This window comes from Patagioenas fasciata, chromosome 15 (genome assembly GCF_037038585.1).
Source record: "Patagioenas fasciata isolate bPatFas1 chromosome 15, bPatFas1.hap1, whole genome shotgun sequence".
NCBI lineage: Eukaryota > Metazoa > Chordata > Aves > Columbiformes > Columbidae > Patagioenas > Patagioenas fasciata.
In genome coordinates, this window is record NC_092534.1 from 14,564,830 (window position 1) to 14,589,113 (window position 24,284).

The window sequence follows — 24,284 nt, forward strand, 5'->3', positions numbered from 1 at the left end:
AAGGTCTAGCACGGAGCACCGATTTCAATGCGCTTCCTTCTCCCCTTTGTTATTTCAGTAATGATGTCAGCCCGCCCGCGTGCTCAGGGACGTCCTTGGCCCCCTGACTGGCACTTGCGGCAGACAACGCACAGAAGTGCTCCTAAAAGGCTTCTTTTGGAAATACAGGCACTTGACATATTAAAACTAGATGTAAGCAAGCTGGGAGTTAATCAGGATTTAATGCATCTAAGAGCCAAGATGTGGAAGCTGTTCAATAAGAGTTTTACTACTGTATTTCCTCAACTTCTGATTAAATGTATAGTTTCACAGGGGATTCGGAATCACATCAGTGTTTTAAAAAGTCTATTTGATGAATTTATATTCATGGGGAAGAACAGCCGAATTAATTTGGAAGATAACCCTCCTTCACCTCCTTTGCTCTGCTCTCCGAAGAAAGGTTCAAATGTAAGGTCAATGAAATATTAAAATATCAATTTTATTTCCTATTATACCTCAGTCCAGAGCCTGTTTTACTAAAAAACACATTGCCGTGAGGATTACCCATGATAGAAAGGAAGGCTTTTGCTCTTGCTGGTTCCTCTGTGCTGTCTCTCAGGTTCGCCTCACAGAAGTACGGCCCCACGTCCGCAGAGGTTGGGTTGGCGATCGTGAGCCGTCTCCCAAAACTGCTAATGCCGCTGGTTATTTTTACTCCATTTCTCTTCCAAGTCACGCTGAGGCTCTCAAGAGGTCTGCCAAGGTTTAAAATAATACCCAAGAACACAACAATAAAACATACATATTACAGAATAATCTTGTCTAGAGTTATACACAGATTATAAAACTTCTCTAAGTCTTCCTCTATCCCTGACATTTACTATAAAGAAGCAAATGCATAGGTAACTTCTACACATCAAGACAAAAGACTATTCAAGTGGCATTATGCAAGTACATCTAATTGATACTGCAACAGAACTTAAGTGCTAATAATTTGATTTCTCTAAGCAAAAGCAGTAAATACTGCTATGGGAATCGGCTGCATAGGAAGCGTTTTCATTATAACTCAATAATCAAAACAATGTTAATCATATCAAGAACATCTCTGCCCTCGGAGATAAAAGGGAATCAGTTGGTCTTTTTATCATGCGAGGACCTCAACTTTTCACTTCCACTGGAATTCAATGCTATTCAAGGCCAACTCCACGGAAACACAGGAGGAATGCTGTGAACTCCGTATTATGGTGCATTATGAACAGTTGAGCAATAATCACTGTAAAATGAGAGTGTCTGTAATAAATTACTTCACAGGAGATCCTCGCTAATTTATTTAGTAGGAAGCACAGACTGTTCAACATCACCTTTCATGTCAATAGGCAATACAGCTGAAATATTATTAACCCTCAACATAACGTTTTCCTGAAGATAATGACTGCTGACTTGCACAACACCAGACTTCTTTTCCTTACCACATGAGTAACAGGTGGGTAACTCTGCCTATGTACTTATTTCGCCAGAAAAAATCAATATGTTCAATTCAGTAATGTCGGACAAATGAGATTATTCATAAGGTTACTTTGAAGAGCGAGCTCCGTGCCACATTCTGCTCCAATCATTAATAAAAAAAGGAAAATAACTTCCTAGGTCCTTCTCAGTGAAGGACAGTGCACTAAAATCAGTTCTTTGCTGCGGTTTGTCCAATACCTTGCGCTGGCCACACACTCCAGCGTGGCTTCGCTGCTCCTGGCCACGACGCTGGTGTTGCGGGGAGGGACCACGATGACGGGAGCCGCGGGGCCAGGCGGGTCCGTCGCACCTGCACGGGCAGAAAAACCCTCGTGAAAACTCCATACATCTGCGAACGGGGAGGACATCACGTTCCAGCCAAAGCAGCTCGTCACGCTACACGGCTGCAAATGTCACTCTTCACCCTCACCGCGGGTTTTAATCTCCTCATTAAGGGGAGATCTTGGGCAGGACCGCTCTCGATGGCTTTCATTATGCTGTACAAACACTCTGCTTCAACACAGCCAGCTTGGTACCATTCGAAACACATAACTCACAAGAACTACTCCCAGATGGAGCGCAGGGGCCGTTCTCAAAGAGAGAGCAAATAAATTAACCATCCTAAAGGTTTTCTACTATTGAGCACTTTTATTTTTATCAAACACTTGCTGACTTATATTTTTTAAGACCTTTTCATGTTTTGTTTAATCTTACCCCTTCCACACCATTTCAAAAGAGTCTGCCAATACTCGTGTTAGTTCTTTAAAAAGATTTTACACACTGGGGAACAAATATAAAATTAATAAAGCAGCATATCACAGCAACTTCAATCCCTTTTTCTTATCAGGAAAGTAAATAACCCAAATCTGCTGCTCTTTGTGAGGCATCATACTGTAAATAATTTAGCTTATGCAACAGTCAGCAGACACTTAAAAAATGGTAAAAAGGCTGCTTGTAAATTTTCTCTGTATACATTTAGTAAGTGAATTAAAGTACCCATGTATTCATAGGTACTTTGCTTCAAGCAACTCATTTGGGAAAGAAAAATTAGCTATTTTTTTAGCTTGAATAACAGAGTAATAAAATTTTCTAAAGATACAGAATCCAATAAACGAATTATAGGGAAAAGTAATGAAAATAAAACTAAACTGATGCAAGAGCAAGCCAGTTCATCAAACGTTTTCTGCAGAGGAGGGTAACCCATGCCCAGCAAGCAGAATGCGCTGGCAAATTCAAGATACAAAGTCTGACGTTCTCTTTTAAGATAATTCCATAAAGAATAGAAAACCGATAGAAGATTCGTTGCTTTTCTCATACCTGGGATGCCAAAAGCCATTCGACATGTGGTCTCACTTGTTGGACAGACAGCGGTTTTGGTAACGGGGCTCACAAGGCTGACAAGGTTAGTAGAGTTCTGAGTTATTGAATGACAAAATTGTCACCTTTTGGCATTTCTGTAAGTGATGGCAAATAGCGTCGTATGGGGATGAGAGCATGTGGTGTATGTGGAATACCACTCGCACATCTGCATAAATTTAAGCATCCAAGAATAGCACTTAAGGAAGTTGCACCAACATATTTATTTCTTCCCATCAATATGCCCTGTTGGCCTGGCATAGCAGATAGATGCAAGTCCCGTGGGATCTCAAAAAACCCCCCTTTGACTAGATTATATTTCTGCTCAAAAACATTCCTGGAAATATGATGCTATCAGGTAGCAAATCTACTTTCTAAGAATATTTCCATGGTGGTATTCTAGGTATTATATTAATGGCAGGAATTTTCCAGATAGTAATTGAAAAAAACAGAAAACAAGTGGTAATCAGATCAGGAGCGTGTTACAGATGAGGATAAGTCACCTCAGCATTACTGTTCACCGCTACTTCTGCGCAACATGAAGGTTTGCAACAGTAAATGCTAAAAGATCAACAAACAAGTTACTCATTTGGCAATAATAATTTCCTATCTCCATCTGGAAAAGGGGAAAACCACGTGTGCAGGTTATCAGCTCCCTCAAGAATGGCTCAGCCCCACTAAAACCAGCTGAAGAAGGGAGTCCGGCTTTGTTGTGACCTCCAGGAGTTCACCATAGGCAAACAGCTCTTTGTGCAGAAACACACGGGAAATGGAAGTGCACGTTACTCCACCTGCAGCCAGGGAAACCTAACATTTAACTTTCTCACCATAACAAGAACCTAAACAAAGTACGCGCCTATTTTCATTTTGAAATGAACCCATTAAAAGCAGTTGTTGGTAAAGATTTTGAGCGGGTGAACTGATACAGATGTGATTCAAAATGGTGAGGGCTTGGATTCTGAGTAATATACCTACAAAGGTCATCTGCAGATACAAGCATATATAGAAAACAACAACATTTCAAAGCATTACAGTAGCCAGCCAGCACACATATTCCTGTTCCATATTCAAAGACAGTTTAAGTTTTCCTTTTGCAGCACAAATAAACCACTCGCCATAACTCACGCTGGCCCCGATCCTGCCAGCTAGAACTCGACAGGGACATTCCCACAGCTCCTTTTGCAGGGGGCACTTTGCCGCTTTGTTTTTGTGGCTGTTCACAAGAGCAAAGGAGGAATTCAGCTTTCCTTTACAGTAAAAATCCAATAGGACTGTAACAGGGATCTGAGTGTCCATCCCATCCTTTCAGGACTTCATCCTTTTATAACAAATCCCCGGGCTGGAATATCAGAGTAGCGAAGGTCCTAATGTAGATAAGGAGTACCACTATGATTTTGGTTTGACGATGTGATGCAGCAAATCAGGCTTCGGCCTGGCTGTGGGAAGCAGAGAGCTATGCGAACAATCAGATAATGAAAAACTACCCAGACTTTCCCAGGTTTTTATCCTACCTGTCAATAAAGCCACTTCATCCCTCTCCTACCTCATAATGCAGTACGCTGACATGATTTTACTTGACTGCTGCTGCACCACAATGCAATGCAGAATGTCAGTGTTAGTAAACAGACATTTCCCTTGAAAACCCTTTGCGGAAAACAATTGATTTTTTTGCCTCCTCTTCAGTGTTCCTTTGTTACTTCATCAGACCTTTTCTTGTCTCAGTTTTCCAGGTCTATGCTGTTCCCTTCTGGCTTTCCACCACCTCTTCCTCCCGCTTCCCCTCGCTCAGGCAGCTTCTCTGTGTTCGCCACTGGCCACATCCCCTCCCTGCCATCCCACGGCCCCTATAGATGTTCCACATTATTTAAGAATTGCTCAATTTCACATCTATCCTTTATTTTAATGTTTGAGCTTCAGTTTCTCTCATTCACACCTATTAGTAGGAAATATTTATTAAAGACTCTAAACTGGGAGAGCAATACAAACGCATGCAAGAACACAGCTATAGTGAGATAGATCTGCTAACAGAAGACCGCCATTCCCACTGTATTCTGTATTTTAAGATAGAAAGCATCTTTCCTTTCCATCTCCTTTCTGAACATCTCTTCTCCGCTAAATAAGTGAAACAACATTAGGGAAAAACACCGACCCCAGAACTGCAGCCAAGGGACTCCTCACTATTAGACATAATAAGTCTGCAGGGAACCTGTGGAAGCTGCAGAGACCAGGCTGAACGGCACTGAGAACACGGACAGGATGTGCTCTTAATCCAATTCTAGGCCTTAATATATGACTGGACAGAATCCAAATTGAGAGTTTTTCCCAAAAAAGAGCGTGCTCTGCTTTACTTCACATTGGATCTGTTTAGTCACAGCACTCACAGTATTTCCCGTCTTCTCTTTGTTTCTAAACCTTCTCATTAGACGCTGTCTAAATTATTACCAGCCCCAACCAGTATTTGCAGCTTGACTATGACGTTAGGTTCTGTCCTGGATTTTACATTATGGCATACAAAGTTGATCTATATCTGTGTTTGCAGTGCAGAAAATTAAGAGTATTATTTCAATGGATGCTCAAATTCATCTCAGAGAGATATGGTGCAAACCAGCCTTAATAAAAGGTGAGAGAAAGTGTTTATCTCTTGAGAACAAGCAAGAGCTTGAGCTCAGACTTGAGAAAAACCAGAAGTCTTATTTTTGAGGTTTGCTTATAGGTTCCAACTCTCCCACAACACTTAATACAGACGAGGTGACCATGAGCGGGAGGATTGCGAAAATAATCCCCTGTGTTTAGTTAGTATGGGGTGGAGCCTGGCATGGGATGTCGATCGCTGCTCGTTCCTACCCTCAGTGATAATTACCACTCCAGTTACATCTCTGTGTCCTGTTTCCAGTGAGGAAAGAATCCCACAGGAATCAGTATCCAAAAATGGATTTACTTCTTCATATTATGAAATTCATCTATGGGGAAAAAACCACTTCACAGAATAGATCACCAGTACACTACCCCAACTAATGGAGAAATGGAATAGTTCAACGGAACTTCAAAACCATTTAGAAGTTATCCTGAGAGAAAAAGATTAGAAAACCTTCGCCATAAACTTCCTGCAGACTTTCGGACTTGCACAGTATGCAGAAATGCCTTCGCAATTATTCTGCAGGGTACATGCAAAGCCTCATCTTACCAAATTATGGATACCTATATTAGAAAAAAAGCAGAATAGGCAATAAGAGTCCAATACAAATAGGAAAAATATTGCACATAAATAGCTCAACATTCTGACATCAAGAATGTGCAATCTGTGCCTGTGTAACACAGAATATGAGAGGAGAAATGACAATCGCACAGCATCTCAAGATTGCTCGAGGGAAAAAACCAAAAACACCAAAAAACCCCACCCGCAACCTTACAAATATAAACTATCCAACGGAACACATTTTATTTTTTCCAGGTACAACCTGCAGATGCTTGGATTATCAACCCATCATGGATCAACAGCCCTTCCCCTTGCCAATACAAGATACACAACAGGAATGGATCCTGATCAATAAGAGCTTCATTTCCCTTCCCCTTTGCAGTAAAAGATGCACAACAGGAACTGGAACCTGATCAGCAGAGTCGCAAAGAGCGACACCACCTGCGGGCTCCAGAGAGACGCGTTATGCAAATCACGAAAATAAAGTGTATTTCTCAATCATAAAACTCTATTCTAAAACATGTCTCGTCTATTTGTTCCCTGCTTATTAGAGTGATTATTAACAGGTTATACTAGAAAGGAGTGCTAAGATAATAAAAGTTACCCTTTCATTTCTTTTCACTGTTATTCTAGCAGCGACTGGAATCATTTTAATGCAAAAGAACTATGAGATGCTGCGGTGCTGTACCGTGCACAGCACAGGTCTCTGCTCAGATTGCTAGATGTAAAGGGAAACAACAGAGGATTTCCTGTGAGGATCCTTGGTCACATTCATTTAGTTTTATGAATAACATTACAACTCCAGATGGAGTTGTTTTTGAGTCAAAAGTATGTATTTCTAAAATAATTAGCAATCTAGTGGTACAGAGAGGGTGTATGAAGAATTATGACTCTTCGGTACTTGAGGATAGCTTAAGACTCCTCAAACACGTACATGTTAACGTAATTTCTGATCTTAAACCTTAAACTGGACTCTAGCCTCAAAACAAGTAAATGGGTGACAACATGAAATTTGAGCTTTGTGGATCAAATCTGCAGTGAAAATGGCCTAGTTGTTCGAATCAGTCACAGCAAGGGGATTCTTGCACTTACAGCCTTTGTCTTGATCCAGACATCAGACATCATGACACATGAATAAAACACCAGATATGAAAAAGGTTTACAAAACACAATACAAGCACAAGTGACTGATCTAGGTCAGTTATATTTATTGACTCAATATAGTCTTGTCAATGTGACCAGGCTTTGCCTGCAACAGATCAAACACACGATTCATTTCCACTGCAAGTAAAGTAAACAAAACCTAAAAACGCGAATAGAAGAATAAAAACCAAGCAAAATACAGCAAGTAGATCACAAATTAAACAGCCAGTGTATGGGCGGGGATATGGCAAAGGGGAGCAATTACAGAAGATTTTGCCAACAACCGTTGAGGAAGCCTGGCATAAATTAGTCTTGGCTTAACCGTCCATGCCATAAAGCCTGAAAACATGCACTCCTTCCTTTTCTATCCATCCATCTGGGACCGTGTCATACACCATATATGTTACAACAGTACTTTTGATGCACTTGGAAAAAAACAAGTTACCCAAATAAATTAACCTACAGAATGTGTGATTCACCCAGACGAGCTTTTCAAAATGCACTTCACCTCAGGTACTTGCTGGTTGCTTTGAAGAGAGTGAAAATACACTCCTAATTTAAGCAGATCTATAATATTACAGAAACAGAACCTTAAAGGAGAAAACAGAAAAAAATAAGTATGTAAAACCTTGAAAAGAAGGTATTTTATGTGTATGGGGCTTGCAGCCAACTGTGTGTGGGGCACAGGCCTAGAACCAGCTCTGGGTGGCACAGGCCTAGAACCAGCGTTGGCCTAGAACCAGGCCCCGTCCCTCTGATACCCATCACGTAACCCCACTGCTGAACGTACTGGGGTCTGCAGTAAATAGACTGAGTTTTGTTAATGCCACCTTTCTGGCTTAAAAGTTTCCCAGTGCTTTGTTGTTCAACCTGTTGAAAACACTCCTCATTTCCAGCTTAAATATATTCATGGCCAATGTACCCCATTTGTTCTTCTGCCAAAGTTGTCCTTCAGTTTAAATTGCTGTTTTCTCCCTCTGTGATGTTTACGTCCTAAAGTACAGAAAACAATCCTACTCCTTCACAGTCTTCATTTTACTTAGCTAAACAATCCAAACTTTTCTTGTCTGACAAGAAATATGTACAAACAAAAGAACAGGAGCAAGGGTAAAAAAACCCAAAACGCTAGTCTCACACTCTAAATGGTTCCAAATGTTTGAACAAACAACAGCCACATTCGTAACAGCTTTTTTTTCCCCTTTGTAAGGACTTTCGCACAGACTGCAAGAACTGTTAGTTTTAGCCCTAGGGAAAGATTAATGGAGAACTCAACCCTATCCAGAAGATGACTTACACCCTTTCGTGTGTACGTACTACAGCAGAGGAGTTTGATGTATTTTATTAGATAAAACAGAGCCTAAAAGACAGGTTGAGAAGTTTCTAAAACCTTGTTGAGAATTTTTAGGGTCTCCTCCTGGGCACAACGAGAGACAGGGGCCTACACACATTGGTTTACAAACTGCAAATGTATTTCTGTAAACAATAAATACAGCCGTGCCCAAGGAGAGGGACCATGGCCACTCGACGGTGAAACAGTCTATTCTGTAGACTGGGATAGGGATGGGAGATCCAGCTTTTTTCCTCGTTTTATCCTTTTTCCACAGGACATTCAGTGCCGGTGACCCAGCAAGCGCTCCTTGGGGGTGAGCCTTCCACAAAACACACTTTTCTACTCTCTGAGGTCTCCAAACTCACTTTGTATTTTATTACTCCTTCGGAAATACATTTCTAGTGTTGTCCCATGTAGATTTAAGGAAATTAAGCCTCTGCTTAGTTACACAGCTCCCTGTGATGACTCAGCAGCTGAATTGGAACGCAGCCCCAATTTCTGCTCCGACGCTCTGAAATCCCCTTCTCACAACTCCTCGTGCAAAAAGAGCAATTTGGAAGTTCAGTCTCTGTCACTGACCTGACCTTCCCCGTGCACAGCGAGGGGTTTCATTCTGCCTAGAAGCTTATCATCCAGCACATCATTAGAGCTTTTAACATGAAAAAATATATTGCCTCAAGCTATTCTAGCTAAAGAACACTCAGGTGGCTTTTCAATTCACCAGATAGCTTTAATATTGGCTATATAAGAGGGTAGAGTGTGTAATCTTATTCAACAGCAGTTAAAAGGGGGGAAAAAAATATCCGTGGTCTACCGGTGGAATCCATTAGCCTCAGAGTCATCTTCAAAGCGACGCGAGAGGAAACAGGTACAGCCGCCCGCTGCAGCCCGCACCCACAACTTCTGTGTTTTTAGCAGTTATAATCCAAAACCTGCCTACATTTAAAAGGATTTTAAAATAACTCATCAGGAGAAATGATTTTGAAGAGGTTGTGTATTTTTACAATGCCTGTTCTGTGATGCATCCTATTAAATATAAACAGAATCCCAGAATGTCAGGGGTTGAAGTGCCCTGGAAAGCTCATCCAGTGCAATCCCCCCATGGAGCAGGAACACCCAGCTGAGGTTCCACAGGAAGGTGTCCAGGCGGGTTTGAATGTCTGCAGAGAAGGAGACTCCACAACCTCCCTGGGCAGCCTGGGCCAGGCTCTGACACCCTCACCATGAACAAGTTTCTTCTCATCTTTAAGTGGAACCTCCTGTGTTCCAGTTTGCACCCATTGCCCCTTGTCCTGTCACTGGTTGTCACCCAGAAGAGCCTGGCTCCATCCTCCTGACACTCCCCCTTTCCATATTGATCCCCAGGAATGAGTCCCCCCTCAGTCTCCTCTTCTCCAGCTCCAGAGCCCCAGCTCCCTCAGCCTTTCCTCACACGGGAGATGCTCCACTCCCTTCAGCATCTTGGTGGCTGCGCTGGACTCTCTCCAGCAGTTCCCTGTCCTTCTGGAACCGAGGGGACAGAACTGCACACAATATAACACAGGCCTGCATTTAGGAGGATGAAATAGGTGTGAGGGACCTGGCAGCGGTCGCAGGGTTTTCTGCAGCAAACAGCATGAGCCGCTTTCTGCTCAGGGCAAAAATGAACTTCTAACACCTTGCAGCCTTGGTACTTCATGTATCTGGACATTTACTACTGGCTTTCTTAATAAGGGTAAGTTAAGGTAATAAACCACACATTGATAACTGGCTGTTAAATAAACTAGAACTGTCACTTAATCATAACGTCCAGAAATGCAAAATTCAGTGGTGAGATGAGAGCTGAGAGAAGAAATGAAGGAGGAAAGCTGAGCCGGGATGTGCTACAACAATCAGAGAACTGCTGTGATTTCACATGCTGCAATTCTCCCCACCAGATTCTGGTTTACAGTCAAGCAGCAGGAAAGAAAGATAAATTGGAGACAATAAAATGTTTCCCTCTATTTTCAAATGTATATTCGTATGTGGCTTCATTTTTTTTATATAAATGCATTTCTTAACTCCTTACTTTGGCACATATAAAATAACACAATTGACATCTATTTGCTTATCCTACTTGTAAGCAAGTTTAAACACTCTTCTACTCAGATACGAAAGGGTGGTGCCAAAAATAAGAGAAAAGACAAGACATTCTCATCAATCCTTCACCAGATTTAACTAAAGCAAAGCATCTCCAGTGACTCTGGGGGAAAATTGCTCGAGAAATGCCTTGAATTTATTTTATGACAACAATTATTGAAGCACTGTTTTCACAGATTTAAGATTGTGTTGTGTAGAGCACAAAATGAATATGTACAACTGATCATGCATGAGTTTCTAAGATCTGTTTATTTCTAACATCTCTCTAAATGAACCTGATGTGGTGGTGGAAATAGACGCTTGCACATATATACTGAGCACTTGACAAATAGTGCCAGGAAAGGTAAAATTAGTATTAAATTTCCGTTAGGCTCCAAGTTTTAAACAGATGAAGTTTTCTAGCATCAATTTATATTCAGGGGAATGGTATTAGAAATCTGGCAGGTGTATGAAAATAATAAATATTGGATTTTTGATACTTCCTTAGGCCTGGATATCTACTGTACCCGGTTGTTTAAAATCTGTGAGCTTCCCAAAACATTAAAGAATGTAAACCTGCCCTTGCTAAGAATAAGCAAAAGACAAATCTAAAACTGTTCCATAGTTGATCTGTCCTTCCCAACGCAAGGAAGGGTTCCTGTGTCACAGCCGCGTGGTGCCAGCAAATGCGTGCAGGCCACCAAACCAGCCATTGCTATCATAAAGTGTACCCAGGAGACACTCGGTTAAAGCCACGCGAGTACATTTTTGCAGTAAGTGGATAAGCAAGGTGCTGATCAAAGCTTTCACCGGAAAATCCACTCTAAGAACAGGGATTAAAATTCGCTACATTTAAAGATCATTTGAACTTGAAAAGAAAAGGAAACAAAACAAAGCGAAAAATCAACCCATCTAAAAACCTGCCCTCAGATCCTAGACACTACAGGCACAGAACGATTTATGATGGCTTAAAGGAGAGCACTTCTACAGGTATTTATTACATTGAACTAAACAGGCAGGTTTGTTCTTTGTTGCTGAACTGCTATTCCAACCAAGATGTGCTCACTGAGCAGCTTTTTAAGCTCAAGGTCAACTCCTGCTTCATTCTATTTATATATATATATATATTTATATGAGAAACATGTTTTGGGATCCAGATTGCTACCTTGCTCCCAAAGGTCTGCTATTTCCAAGTCTTTACATAAAGAGAGCAGACCTGAACAACAAGATACCCCACAGCATTCTTCCAACTCGACCAAACATATGGAATGACTTGTCAAAATAATGATTTCAGAAATAGGTTATCAGGGGCCTCAGGTCCACTCCATATGGTCTAAAGTTCTCCAGCCCCCTGACCATATACTGCTACTTTTCCCCATGTCTCCTATATAGAGATAGAATCCTTAATAAAAGTAGAGTTGTTCAGGTCACGGAGATTCAGAAGCAAATAAAATTTCATTTATATATTTAGACTACAGTAAAATAAAAAAGCAGGGCAAAATCACTCATACAGAATCCAAAGAAATATTTTTCTATCAAAAGAAAGAATTTTTCTTCCTCTTTATAGCACGGATGTTCTTCTAAATAAAGTGAGGCTTTCCCTTTGCAGCCTTTGTGATTATCAATCTTTGATTGTTTTATAATATAAGGTTGCCTCAGACCTCAGCAGGGAGAAAAATACACATTGCTGTATTTCTTCTGTCGCAAGAACAAAACAACTGTGAAAGTAAAGAATGTTCCAAAAGAGCAAACAATAACCCAGCTAAAGAAAGTCTGCAAACTTATTCATTCAAAAATAATTCCACAGATGGATAAGCATTTAATTTTCTGAAGTGAGAATAAACCAGCGTCTCTCTTCTCTGGAAGATGGAATAGGTCTTTGTATCTGCCTATTTATACACAGGACATAAATGCATGTTTGCAGAATGCTGCGAGTACTGTAAAAAGAAATCTAAGGGGAAGTTATTACTCAAGGCTCTTTGTTGGGATTTCTGCAGAATGGGTAGTGTCAGCATTGTTAAAAATAAATTGTTAGTGGTACCTTACTTGGCCAGTACAAATGCTGTTTGCATTCATGTACTTATGATTTCCTATCTGCTGCTCCCAGATAAGAGAGGAGTTAAAGAGCACCGTGTCTCTTGGATCTTGCATTGAATTCTTCCCCCTGGGAATAGGGCTGGGTGGCTGTTTGCAGCCGAACGGAGGGCAAACAGCCTCTCCTGCCCATGGCGAGGACTCCTTGCCTTGACAGGGAGAACCAAGGTGATTTCCACCGCGTGCTCTTGTCTCCCAGCTCCTGCAAAACTTTGCATTACGTGCGGCTTCTTATTTGAAATCTCTGCTGTCATAATATGACACGAGGATGTCACAACAGAATTACAGTTAATAAGGAAAATTAGGGGGAATAAATGAAAGATAAAATGAGAAAATGGTACATTAGGAAATGTATCATTGTCTAAGACACAAATTTATGTATTTTTGAGCTACTACTGACATCTATTTCACTTTGTTCTACCCAAGAAATGAATTCACCCCAAGGTTTAGAAACATGTTGTCACTTTCTAAAACGTCCTTGGGTTACGGGTTTGAAACTAATTGGCAATGTGTCATTAGGCAGAACACAGCAACACTTCTTACATTTAATCAACCCATTTTATTCACATTTGCCCCAAAAATAACACTTAACAATATGATTCTGCTATGCGGATGGAAATGGGCTGTGTTAGTGCACAACTATCAAACGTCAGAGCAAATAAAACAGTATGGAAGTGTTGCGGGTCCACTTGCCAACGAAACACTGACACTTGGTTTCTCTCATACACATACGATCTCTTTTAAGAGTAATTATAAATAAGAGATTAAGATGTGCCAGACCATTCGGCCATTCAGGAGCCAAAGAATGTTACAACACACACTAAATTTAAGACAATAAAATGTGTTACCTACTGAACCACAAGATCTCAGAGAAAACTCAGAAATATAAACAGCTTTTCAAAATAAACCATAATCTGTCCCTCTTACCGCCCCCACAACCCCAAAAAAACCCTGAAAAAACCAAATCCTGGTGATATGTAGAAATAAAAGTACAACTGAAGCATTCTTGACATTATCACTCTTCAAAAAAGTCATAATCTTGAGCTATTGAAGTTGTCGGAAGAAAATAAAAATCAATGCATTTTCACTTAGCGCTTTGGAAAAAGAAAAGGATTACCTGGTTTTTCAGCAAAATGCTTCAATGCAGCTTTGTAACAGAGCCCACCACAACTTACGAATAGAACTCTTCATACTCTGCAGCCCAGAGCTCAATACTGGGGAGGGAACGGAGGCAACACCGCGCTTCCCAGTGCAAAGCGGGCTGAGCCGTTACTGGTACCAGTACCGCTCCGGACCACACAACCCGCAGTGTTCTGGGGCTCTATAAACAGCCACCCTGTGCCCTCCTGTGGGATTCACATACAACGGGGACCCTAAATACGTCTACTAAGGATTTGATAAGTTTAATAAAGCAATTTATTTCACACAAGACGGAAATTGCCTTGGGTTTATGCTTTCATTACTTACCGTTAAGCCTCAATCCAACAAGCAACAGTGCACAAATTTAAGGTGAGTTTTTTCTTCATTTGTGGTGGGTTATGGGTTTTGTGTGCCCTTTTTTTTTTAAAAATAATCTAAATGGTAATATTGACAAGATTCAACTTCAATGTGTACCCAAAGCTCTGGAAATGTGGGCTTTTCAGTGTAAAATACATAGCATCTTGCAATCAAATCTTTATCTCATCTTACATAGGAGAACTAACATCACCAAAAATGCTTTCAAGCAAAAGTTTCTAAACGCTACATTTTTTTCTGTTGTTTCCAATTCCTTTCTATGCATGCGAATGCATAAAATGTAAAACTCAGCAAAGAGGGAAAGCAGAGCATTTAAATAATTGGATTTAATTCTGCACAAAACCTTTACTCCTACCATTAAAAAGTACAATTTATTGCCACTGGAAAGCGTAAGAAGTAGAAAGTGCTCTTGAAAAATAATAACCGCTTCTACCAGCACACCAGACACCTCTACAGAAGATGCAGGAACCATTATCTGCACTTTACGGGTGGCAAAAATGAGGCGAGGACAAACATTAGCGCAATGAGGCTGCAGCAGGTGAGTCTGACCTGTTTATTACAACCTTTTAGGCTATAGTCAAATACAGGATGGGAAACTCTTCTTTGCAATCTCCAGCTGGAAACAGAAGATGCTCTATAGCATCCGTGGGGACCTCGCAAGCCCTGAAGCCGCCTCCCCTTCTCACGCTCCCCTTGCAGGTCAGCTCTCAGCTGGAAGATCTGTTAACGTGATACGGCAATCGAAATTAAATCCTGCTGCAAATCTGCAGAGAACACTGGACCGTTATTCACAGCATCGCTGGTCAACAGCACACAGGATAGAGGAAAAAAGACATTGTATTCTCCTAGGTTTTACCATAAGCAGTGCCAGTTTGAGAATAAAACAGGCAATTTGGGTTTCTCAGACTCCCTGTTTGAAGCTGCCTGCAGACTCTGGCGCATGTCATCACACCAATTTAACTGAGCTTTAGCTACTACAAGCACTACAAATGAACGTCTAAACCCCAGATCACAGTGTATGTTAAGGCCATTCAAACAGCAGGTTACATTCTAGCGTTAAAAATCTGCTTTCCTGCTCCTCAGTCTCTACGGTAATTTTCTGCCGTATCTGCCTTTTGTACTTTTTCAAAGAGATCAAATGTATATATTAAATATATTTAAAAATAAAAATGCCAAAATGAAAATGAGTCTTAAACACAGCCGAACATTTGGTCGGTGTGTAATTGTGCTGCTAACGAGCCCGTGGGTCAGGGCCTGTCCTGTCACCAGCGGAAGAGCCTGGGGCAGGAGCCTCCCAACCGAGTCCTTCCAAGCTGCAAACCAGCAGCGTCTTTTTGCCTTCCTACTTCTCCTATGAACAAAGATACAGTCAGTTTCAAATGCTCAAAACCAGCTCCTGGCTGCTATTTACTTGCACAGAGGAGCTGCAGGGGTATCAGCCCCAGCTGGAACACGGGCCAGTGCTGCCCAAAGGCCAGTGTGGGTGCCCGGGTCCAGCAGCAGCCCCTGCAGCGTCTCCTCCCTCCCGGGTGTCCATGTGTGGGTCCAGGTCAGCTCTGATCCGGTGTAGCTGTAAAACCTGGGATCAGGCTACTGGGAAAACAGCTCATGTGTGAGAATCTCATCCATTGACAGAGGAGCCGCATTGGGACTCCACACTTTGATCCTTGTTGAGCAATGTTTAGGTGTGCTGGATGACTCGGCTTTAGGTCAGACCTGCCCTGTCGCTATGGATTTGTCTGGTGACGACTGGAGCATCAGGCATACCCCTTCTTCAGAAAGTGTAGGACTGCGTCCCTTGTCAGGGAGGACCTTGCTGTCACCTCCAGCTCCTGACTGTCCCTTTTGGAGCAGCTTGCCCTGGCTGCTCCCTGACAGCCAGCACTCGGGATTTGAGCCTTTCACATGGTAGCAAGTCAGGTTCATGTATTTCCTAAAACCTCAGACCTCATTAACTTATTGCTCAGATGTAACCCTATCTGTAACCATGCAGATTATAAACTCCAAAAAAATAAGTACAGATGATGAAAGGAAACACAGCAGCACCAAACCGAATACATAAAAACAAAGGCCAGCTACCTGACCCCTGAAAAAGCCTAAGCCTGACTCTTGATAACCAAGTGAAACCTCTTGCCTCAAAGAGCATTCTGCTGAAAGCTAAAAGAGAAAATGATCTGACTCAAAAGTGTAAATTTTAATTATTTTTTTTAATCCAGTCTATGTCCATCACTGTGATTGATGACAAACCTAAAGGGTGACATGAGATGCTGGGTAAAGTGCTGTTGCTTTGCCTATCTTTTGGGTGTATTGCTGTCTGCAGCGGGATGAGCATATGGAATATAGCAGACTGGTGGACAAGGCTACCGGTGCATCTCATGGGAACTACACATATAGTGACAGTAGATGCTTCAAACAAAATTTATATCAGGGAAGTCTCCTGGGTAGGAATTCAATTCTTTTTATTTGCACATAATAACGGTTTCTGAAGGCATAACTTAGGATGAGTTTGTTTCTCCCTAATCACTTGATTACCACAACCAGAAGTTGGAACCGGGACAAGAGTACTTAGAGAGCTTAAACGACAGATGTCATCCCATTTCTGAGAGGATGTTAAGGGATATTCGAGAAGGGATGTGACTTTCCCTTTAGAAAGAATGAAAAATAAATTGAATTTTCTCTCTGTAACCTTTATGAATCGCAGTTTCCCATTTGTCTGTGGTGACAGATTCCTATATTTCCCAGAGGAAAATACATTTTTCCTTGAGGAAGTGGAAGCAAAAGAGAAGGTGAATCAAACTGTTTTGATTCTTTCCGTTCTTTCAAGGACTACTACGGAAGCATCTTGATTAATTCATCCATATGGCTGCCCTTTCCCAGGGGTCTCCTACCTCCAGATGTATCTGCAAGGTGGGGGTAAGTTCACTAGGCCCCCAGAAAGAAAAGGGACACATTAAATACATTACTAGTTAGTACATTACTCTTTGCCATACCTTTGACAGCTTGATTCATTATCCATCAAAAGCCTATTCCTTCTTACGGAGGAATATTAACATAAATCTGATCTAGATGCTCTCCAGATGTTCTTTTGACCACTGAGTTATTCCCCTGCTCCCTGGCAGAGTTCATACTGAGCTGTCTCACTGAACACATAGACCTATACATCTGTACACATCTGGACTGCTTTAGGGTGGGTTTTTCTTACTCGACCAAGGATTAAGTAAACCAGACAGTAAGCAATACTCTGAATACTGGGGATGCACAGAATGAGCTGCCGAGTTTCCTAAAAATACCACACCCCCCATGCATAGCCCTGCTTGGGAAGGAAAAGTCTTTTAACAGACACGTTATTAACTTACTAACTTTTATAATGAAGGCGAGAATCCTCAGCCCTTCTCATAACATCACAGAAAAGATGAAAGGGCACGTTCAACAAAGCACAAATATATGTTACCATTATTTGATGATCAGCTTCAGGTTAAACCTGTCTGCTTTGAGACTGGAGATTAATAGTGATAGCTTCTTTTAATGACTGTGGAAATGCCACAGTGCCTGCCAATAACAACTTGAGCAATGAACAGGTTGCTATAGAATGTATCGTTTATGCACCACTGACTGCAATATCTATACAGAAAATTTAATAGACCCTTTTTCCCTCTCAGCAAGCTTATGTGATTGGGGATTTAGAACTGAATTATTTCTTATGACCTGACTTATTTATCATGTCAATCATAGTAATGATGTGTCAAAATTATCACAATTCTGAAGCTTTCCCTTTATCATCATTTTGAGAGTTTTCTTTCTCAGCATTATAAGTACATATGACGGGAGAGACATCAGAGGCACAGATTTCACGTATGGCTAACAAAATCGCAGAGTTAAATAGCTACTTCTAGAGCTGAAGCTCCATGGAATAACTTCTTCCATTTTTCTAATTCAGTTCCTGTAATAGCAGCAAACCACACAGCTGCAGCTGCAATTAAGGAGAAAAGATGGGGAATAAAACTGCACAGAGTCAATCACCAAAGGTCAAATTAAGATGCTGGAATTTCCGGGTCCTGACCCACCTAACAGCATGCAGTTGGCCTTCTGATACCAGCAGTCAGATTGAAAATTACAACTTTAGCAATTAGTAAGACTGAAGAATTAGACAAGCAGGTTACTTATTGGTGAGATTGTCCTGCCCTGACTAAAGGAAAAGCTCTGTCAAGGACTCTGGTTTGGGAAGGGAGAATAATGTGGATGGAGGGGTTCAGCCTTGGCTGACGCAGACGTGTGCCAAGGGACAGGGGGCTGGTGACGGTGACTGTCTGGGCAGCTCGGGTGCAGCATTCCTCAGAGCCGGATTCTGCCCCAGCACCAGGTTATCGACTCCATGAAATTAAAGGATGAGAAATAGTTAACAACAGGAGTTCTGTCAGAGGTACAACATATATTCTTTCGGTTCCATTTTCCGGAGCCTGAGGTCTGAAAGAGATGGAAGCGTCTTTGAAAGGGTCTGGACAGCATTCTAAATCTCATGTACCATAAGTTTCTCTCAGTCACAGGAGATTAATTCACCATTTATTCTGTAGGTTAGCGAGAACTCGGGAAGCAGGTAGCGCGTGCTGTCCTAAAGGAGAGATGCAGCAAAGCCCCGTTCCCGCTGGGGCTTGTAACTGCAGCCGAAACCATTTTTAAATGTGGTTACGGTCAAAGAGAGTTTTAACAAGTTTGAATGAACACTTACCGTCATTACATCCTGAAATACGGATTGTCTAACCAGCCGCCTGTGTTGCAGCATAATTTTTGCTACAATAGCTGTCTGAAATGATAGTAAAACCAAGCGAACTCTACACGGGTTGGAAAACGGCTGTCAAGTCCGGTTCCGGCAGCATCGCCGTGAAGTCCACTTGAAGTGTTCAACTGATGGATCAGCAAAAATACATAGCTTAATAAAGAGCGATAAAACAGAAACAGCTTGTTCCGTAGGAAGGCTGATGGAACTGCAGAATATTTGCTGCTGAGTTCCAAGGGTGAGCGCGTCTCAGGAGAGCACAGAATCAATGAAAAAGAAATGATGTGGCCCTGAATCAGGTAGAGTTAAGATGGACAGGTCCACAAAACAAACTGACAACGGCCAGCAAGAACTGCTTACTTAGGGGAAGTAAAGCAAATAATTAAAAGAAAGCAACTCTAGGCAAGATCTCCAAGAAAAAATTCTACAGAAGTTAAGATTTAGGTTGAAACAGAATGCAGATTTAATACGCATCAAGTATTTTCTGATACTTTGGGGTGCTTCATTCAGAAAATAAGTTACAATGTAAAGGGATTCTCACGTTGGAGACTCAAAAGTCTCAAAACCAAGCCATCCTCATCTCAGCAAAATCCTTCCCCTTAGGATACGTCTTTGAATATCTGGATTATAAACCTCCAAAGATGACCAATGCAGACCTGACGACCAAGCTGTCAACCACATCTGGCCACCCATGCGCTAACACAATGTTTAACGTAGTTGTTATTTTAGTGTCTAAGATACGAAAGGAAATCTTGGAAGTGCATTTCCAATTCCCAACTAAAAGATACATTTTCAAAACTGCACTTAAAAACCATATTCAAGCCTTGTACAGAAGCCAAGGGTTGCTCTTTGTATACAGGTTTAAGACTGCACTACTAAATATAGACATAGTGGGTCAGATCTTCAGCCAGAATATTTTGGTACCGATCCATTTAAATCCAGGAGACAAAGTAATTTATTTTATCTTTGGTGTATATCTATATCTGCCTATAAATCCAGTCATGACTACCCATCTCCTAAAGAAACGCTCTTGTCCAGAAGGGAAGGAATGGTTTGCTGAATGAGCAATGCCTGATAGAAATGAGATTTGTTCAGACCACGGTGTGAGAGGAAGATGATGAGCACCAGTGCTTGGTTGGAGTCTTCAGGTGAAAAGTCACAAGATTTCCCAAGGGGACAACTCGTGTGAACCCAACAGGACTAGATTATATTCACTATATATATTGGAAATCCATATTCATTTATAAAACTATATTTCAGAGTTATTTTAATATTATACCGTAATTTTGTGGCTCGGAGAATATCAGATGGCTGAACGACTACAGAAATGCATTTTAACCTGCTCAGTGGCACCACACAAAACCTCTACCTCTTTCTTTTCTTTTGGAGACGTTCGCTAGTTTGACAACGAGCTGTAATATTCGTAAAGTAATAAGTGTAACTGTGATGGAACTGAGATCAATTTTTATCACTGGTGCCGTGATTACCTTTCATTCTTCCCCCAAGACAGCCTTTCTAAATGAGGAGTGTTTGCCACACAACCTGTATTATCGTACGTTTGTGCTGTCTTGGTCAAAAAGCGCAGCTGGAGAGTTAACTCCTAACAGACCTGAATCTTCCATAATAGATTTTTGTAAATGAAAACTATTGTCTCACTGTTTCTATACCTTAATTAAGAACTGGTAAAGGTGAAAGATATATCTACTAAAAGGTAAAAATCAGTCCAAGACTATGCAAGAAGATAATCTGTAGCACAAATTTCATCTAATTACCTTCCTGAGAGCGGAGGATCCGCAAATGCACTGTGGTGTCTGTTGAGCTATTCCTAAGACGCATCCCCAATTAATCACTCAATGACTGAAGGACTTTGGTGTTGTGCTCAATACAGCGTATCTCAGTGAAATGTAAGGACCTGTTACACACAGAAGGTCAGAGGAGATTACTGCGCATTTTCATATAGCTTCAGATTGAGAAATCCGACATCAAAATAAATGCTTCGATATCTATGGGTTCTCTCCTCAGCCTTAGCGCTGCCTGGAGCCAACCGAGCTCAACAGAAACCGGTGGCACTGAGGGCGCCCCATTGACCCTGCAAAGCTCAGCCCATGTCACGCTGTGGAACAGCGTGGGGACGGGTCCTGAATGTCGGCGCTGTGTCCGCAGGTACATCCCACCAAAGGCAAGTCTATTATCCTCGCTGGGCTCCTGTGGTGCCAGTAATGGCAAACAAGCTGTGTCACATTTCTCGGGAATTTCCAGATAAAATATCCTCTCCAATGGGAGCTCCGTGGACAACAAAAGTGTGAAAGTATTTCATGAGCTGAAAATAGTATATAGAAAAGCCACAAACCCAAGAAAGCCTGACATCACCCTTAACATCACACTGCGGCTGAATTGGGTTTCATGGTGGTTTAAACAATATAAACCCACTTTAAAAAAATGATAACATCATCTTAAGCGACTTAAATCTACAAAAGTGAAGAAATTAGCCAATCCGACTGTACGGATCATTTCTCAATGTTCCATTTAGCTTTTAATTACCCAACAGACTGTAATAGCTGCTTTGGAGCTATTACACTCCATCGTGTCAATTTGGCTGCTACAAACGCACAGCACAAAGTCCTCAAGCTAAAAATCATTATGAAATTATTGTTGAAAAAGATTGTTGGGCATGTGCAATCGCTAGCTTTTGAACTCCTATGTTTTACAATCTCTCTTTTTTATAAATAGCTGAAGCAATTAGATGCTCTTATGGAGCTATTCAAAACCTTTCAGTTTTGAGATCCAAAGCACTTCTTGAGTTATAGAACTGTAAAAATACAGCTAAATTGGCAAAGTTCTGTTTGCAGTCTCTCATAGCCTCATATTTTCTCTTTACTCCCATATACAAACTATTCGAGTCGTATTTTTTACATAACGTTACGTCGGATAAAACGCCAGAAAACACTTAGAAAGTAAATGTGGGAAAAAAACACAGGTCTGCACTAGAATCTACACAACACCAAGAAACAGATGTATATATAGATGAACAAAATTCAACGCATTAAGTAGCACAGCTCGTCTTCCCTGGACACTAGATTAAAAGGGGAAAGAAAGGATTTAGGAACGTGAGAATGCAAAGATAAATGAAGCTTCGTGTAAATTACAAGCTTAAAATAACAAGGAAATTGTATTGGTGGGATTAGCAGAGACAGAGCAAATACATGATTTATGGATTTGAGAGAGAACTGCTGCATGTATGTGAGACATTTTCTCACTTGTGCTCCCCAAACAATGGAAATTCCAGCTCAAGACACAGAACAGACTCAGATTGCACAGAGCCTTGTTAAGGACACAAACCTCATCGAGGAGCAGTTCATCAAATGAAATGAAACAGACTGTCACTGTCTCAAAGATCTTGCAGTGCAAGAGTACGACAGAAATCCCCTCCCGGAGACGGTGCGGCCAAACAAGAAAGCAGAAGGAAATTACTCAACGCTATCTGACAGCGTATTAACTTGCTGGATCATGCTCAAAGCTTCTCGTAGGCATCCCAGCACAGCGGCGCTTCCAGAAGGCATTTTGTACTATTAGCGAGGTAGATTTGCAGGATTAGGATTTTTTTTCTTCAGTATAAATCAGGAGGAGCATAGAACTTAGTACAAATGGGGTTCTGGAAATAGAGCAGGAAGGTAACAGGCTGGCGATTGCCAGCCTGGAGCCAGGAGCTGAGCTCTTCTTGATGCCCCCCGGACGGGAAATTCATGAACCGCCTTAAAAGTGGGGAAAAGGGAGATAAACTGTGGGATGCAAGACGTGAGTGTAAAACCATCAAAGCAATAGCCAAGAGCATCGTCCTGAAGTCTTTAGACTAGAGAAGCTGAAAAAAAAGGCATTGTAGTAATTGAAATATGAGTTGTTGAGAGCTTGTACAAGAGTTTTAGATATATTGGAAAGGCTGTGGTACAGGAGTATTAAAAGTATGAGGCATTTGTATATAATAGATACAATGCAAATATGAGGGATCTAGAAGGATGACAGAGTACGGAATTTCTAGGAAATGACACATTTTGGGACATGCAGCGTGTTTACAGTCGCTGGGGAATCGGGAAAGAATGGGAGGAAGAGGTGCGGTGGGACCTGCAGCAACTGCCGCAGCCAGATAAATCAGCCTGCTAAAGTGGTTGCCAAACACTGGATAGATATCAAGGAGATTAAGAGGAAGGGCAAAAAGATAACCCCATGTCAGGTTTCTTCTCAGGGTAAGGTGGGAGCTCTCTGAAGGAGTCATTAGATTGATAAGAAATCAAGCGGGGAAGGTGTCAAAGCAGCAAAAGTGGTCAAGATTTCAAGGAAGATACGGACTGAAGCATCAAAAGAGATTATCACTCCTTTTGTTATTTGAGCTGGTGTTAAGGACCAATAGCAAAAAGATCAGGTAAAATAAGCCTATCAACTTTTACATAAAACTAATAAAATTAAATATCTTGGATAAACTGTGTACTTAAGATACAAAGAGGTTTCCAAACTTCCCCTTCATTACTTCAGTATTTGGGTATGCAGAAAACCAAGAGGACCATAAAAGGTTAAGAGAAAAAAGGTACAAAACCCAAAGTCCTTGTAAAGAGCTGAGAAACAGCACCACAACTTTGAAATGGATGCAAAAACAACCAGCGAAACAAAGCACCCAAGGTGAACCATGGCTGGAGTGACACAGAAACTTCTGGAAATACTTTCATTATACAAAATAGAAATTAATGCTGTGAAAAAATTAAGGCATCAAAAGTTTTCATTCCTATAGCCCTGTATTTTAATGATGCTGACTGGCTTTTTAAAACACAACAACATATTACTAGCAAAGTCACTTCACTAGGAAACAGAGAACGCCTTTGTGGGCAGGGAAAAAACTGGGGTGTCTGCAACTCTGTCTGAAAAACAATTATTTAATAAGAGGTGGCTACGAAATGCTATTGGTGAGGAGTGAAGTAACAACAGGGCATGATGGTCTATTTTTGTTTTGCCTTTTAAACCAGAAGAAAAACTAATCCTGCAATTCTGCACATTGTTTGCAGAACACAAAGTGCTGTGCGCCCCACGGAAGCTGCTGATGCAGCACAGCACACAGTGCGCGTGGCATCTCCCACAACACAGGCACGAACGGTCCTCCCACTCCTGCTTCTAGGAAAAATTAACAGTATTCTTGGAGAGCTTTTCAGCCATCTAAAATATCCATATTTACCAGTCTTTTATCTTATTTTGCTTTCAGAGAAATTTTACCCGCAGTACACATAATTCAGGGTGTACATCTGAGGGGT

The 24,284-nt window shown here is 41.3% G+C and overlaps 1 protein-coding gene across 6 annotated transcripts in view; it reads right to left on the bottom strand.

Annotated features, from left to right (window-relative positions):
- The window catches only part of SDK1 (sidekick cell adhesion molecule 1), a 375,917-nt gene that overhangs the window by 155,922 nt on the left and 195,711 nt on the right, over nt 1-24,284 (bottom strand). For all 6 annotated transcript variants that reach the window (XM_065850323.2, XM_071814947.1, XM_071814948.1 and 3 more), the window contains 2 exons: nt 1,684-1,795; nt 544-734 (listed from right to left, as the gene is read on the bottom strand). In XM_065850323.2, coding sequence (XP_065706395.2) covers nt 544-734; nt 1,684-1,795 — 303 coding nt within the window. The remainder of the gene's footprint in view (nt 1-543; nt 735-1,683; nt 1,796-24,284) is intronic.